This window comes from Gossypium hirsutum, chromosome A13, assembly GCF_007990345.1.
Source record: "Gossypium hirsutum isolate 1008001.06 chromosome A13, Gossypium_hirsutum_v2.1, whole genome shotgun sequence".
Lineage (NCBI taxonomy): Eukaryota > Viridiplantae > Streptophyta > Magnoliopsida > Malvales > Malvaceae > Gossypium > Gossypium hirsutum.
In genome coordinates this window covers 99,495,150-99,497,562 of record NC_053436.1, presented here as the reverse complement: position 1 = coordinate 99,497,562, position 2,413 = coordinate 99,495,150, and the positions used below count along the sequence as shown (strand labels likewise).

General features: G+C 28.7%; 1 protein-coding gene across 1 annotated transcript; it reads right to left on the bottom strand.

Annotated features, from left to right (window-relative positions):
- Window positions 1–404: 404 nt before the first annotated feature.
- Window positions 405–1,751, bottom strand: LOC107911456 (uncharacterized). The gene is made up of 3 exons (XM_016839276.2): window positions 1,595–1,751; window positions 1,411–1,488; window positions 405–805 (listed from the first exon to the last, which is right to left on the bottom strand). The coding sequence occupies exons 1-3, from the start codon at window positions 1,682–1,684 to the stop codon at window positions 644–646; spliced, it is 330 nt and encodes a 109-aa protein (XP_016694765.1). The 5' UTR covers window positions 1,685–1,751; the 3' UTR covers window positions 405–643.
- Window positions 1,752–2,413: the final 662 nt, after the last annotated feature.

Below are 2,413 nucleotides of genomic sequence, written 5' to 3'. Positions count from 1 at the left end.
TAGAGGGAGAAGCAGAAGAGAATGAAAAATAAAAAAAAAAGAAAGTTAAATGAACATAAAAAAATTTAAATTGTTCAAAATGAGAAAATATAGGGATCAATTATATAATTTAACCTAAAATTTTTGTTTGAAATGATGATTTAACGTGTCATATCAGCTTACCATTACACCGTTAATGATAATTAACGAATCAATGACTAAAATGTTACAATATGTTAACGTAAGTGACTAAAACGTAATATTTCAAACATAAATAACTGAAATGTAACTAGAGGTAAATAAAAGTGACTATTACTATTATTATGATTGTGATTATTATTATGATAATAAAGGTTGTTACTGAAAATTTATTTTGTTTATTTATGCATAATGTAACTAGTTAGTAGCATTGCAGATAATGAGAATCCAACAAATATTGATATATTCTTTAAATTCCCAAAAAATTAGTAATCAAAATAGTAATACATATCATAATAAATGGCAATTAGCTAGCCATGAAAATAGCCTAAAAAACTAATAAAAGGTAAATAGTTTTGAATGATGGAACCAAATCAGGTGCACCAAATAAGAAATGGGTAGTTGACCTTAGGGCAAATTTATTTATTTTGTTCTATGTTTTAAGATTTTAAAATGTAATAAATGATCAGTCCTTTTTGTTCATGCTTTGCTTAATCTTTTCTGCATTTTGTTTAATAACTTCCTTCGATTCATCGGCTTTTCCAAACATATTGTCTTTAGCCTTTTGAGCAGTCTCTTTTGCTGAGTCCCATGCACTTTGCGCTTTGCTATTTGCCTTCTTGTTCACCTATCAAATTTTTGCCACAAAATTAAATATAATATAATCCCAAATACAACACCAGACTTTCACCTTCAAAACTACGTATCCGAACTCTTCATTTTCTAAATATCTGTGTCTGATCCGAAACATGCAATCCCATAATTACCAGTAAAAGTATAATGGTGGTTTTTATATAATGAGTTGGATTATATTTTATTTTTCTACTCAAACAATAATAAATTAATCTTTATATATTACATCAAAGAGTAAATTAGTCTTTCGATTAAAAATTACATCTATTTCTACCGTTAAAGACTGGTTCCCATATGTTAACATGAAGTACACCTGGAACACCACATGTCACTATTTGATTGTTCTGTTAGCAATGCTAGTTTTTAACAGTAAAAATGAATGAAATTTTTAATAGAAAGACCAGTTTGTTCTTTAATCTAATATTCATAGACTAATTTTGTCCATTTTTAAGTAGGGTGAGAAAAATGCAATTTGACACTTAATACAAGTTTCCATGATATTTTTACCGAAATTACCTGAAACAACTAGCTTCACAAAATATATATATTACTTAATTGGTTAGCAATCGCATGAGTCTTAGATTTCATGTTCCCACTAACCTCCTTTGCTTCATTAACTCCTTGTTTGACAGTTTCCTTTGCTCTCTCACATGCTTGAGCCTCTTGCTTTGAACTTGCCTATGCCAAATGAAATAAGCCCAATCAATAGTTCCAACAAAAACTTGCGTATTAGAACCAACAATGAAGCTAAAGATTAAAATGAGAAGAAAACGAACAACATTACTTGAATATATCTTCGCCTAACAGCTGAAGCAACTCTACCTCCAAATTTGCCTACATTGATAAGTTTCTTAACTGGGTTTAACAAAGCCATTTTAGTTTATATGAACTTTGGCTTGTGTACCCTTTATTTGGATTTTTTGTTTTTGTTAGAATTTATCGTCAACTTGTCCTTGCAAAGTGAGTATTTAAGGAAGGAAATAGTGGTGTATGTTGGCTGTCGTGAGAGTAATTTCTGAGAACAATTGGATCAAAAGATATACCTTGTATAGTCAAAGCTGACCCAGTATTATAGGGTTAATGTGTGGTTTTTTAACTCAATTTTCCATCTCACATACATTTGTTCCTACTCAAATAATAAAAATATTATCTTAATACTGGACCGGCCTATCTAACTCAATTTTAAAATATATTTAAATATTTTCATGATTTGAAATAAATATACGAGGCTAGCTTGATTTTGAAATATTTTATTACAAGAAATCTACTCTATTCGTGTAATCTTTTAACTGAAATTTCAAAAGGTTTAGGATTTTTTTTCGAATTTATTATTATTATTGGATTAAATTTCAATCTTTGAAATTTAATTTGGTATTTTATATTAAAATTTATACATAATATTCACTACTCGAGTTTATCTCATAATCTTAAAATTTAATTTTTATTCTCATTTATGCATCACAAATTCATATACACAATCTAAATAAATATTCCAAATCACATACAAATAACAACCAATCTAACTAATGTGGGAAGCCCGTCAGGACTATCTACTGTGGGAAGCCAGTTAGGACCATCTAATGTGGGAAGTCTGTTAGGACCA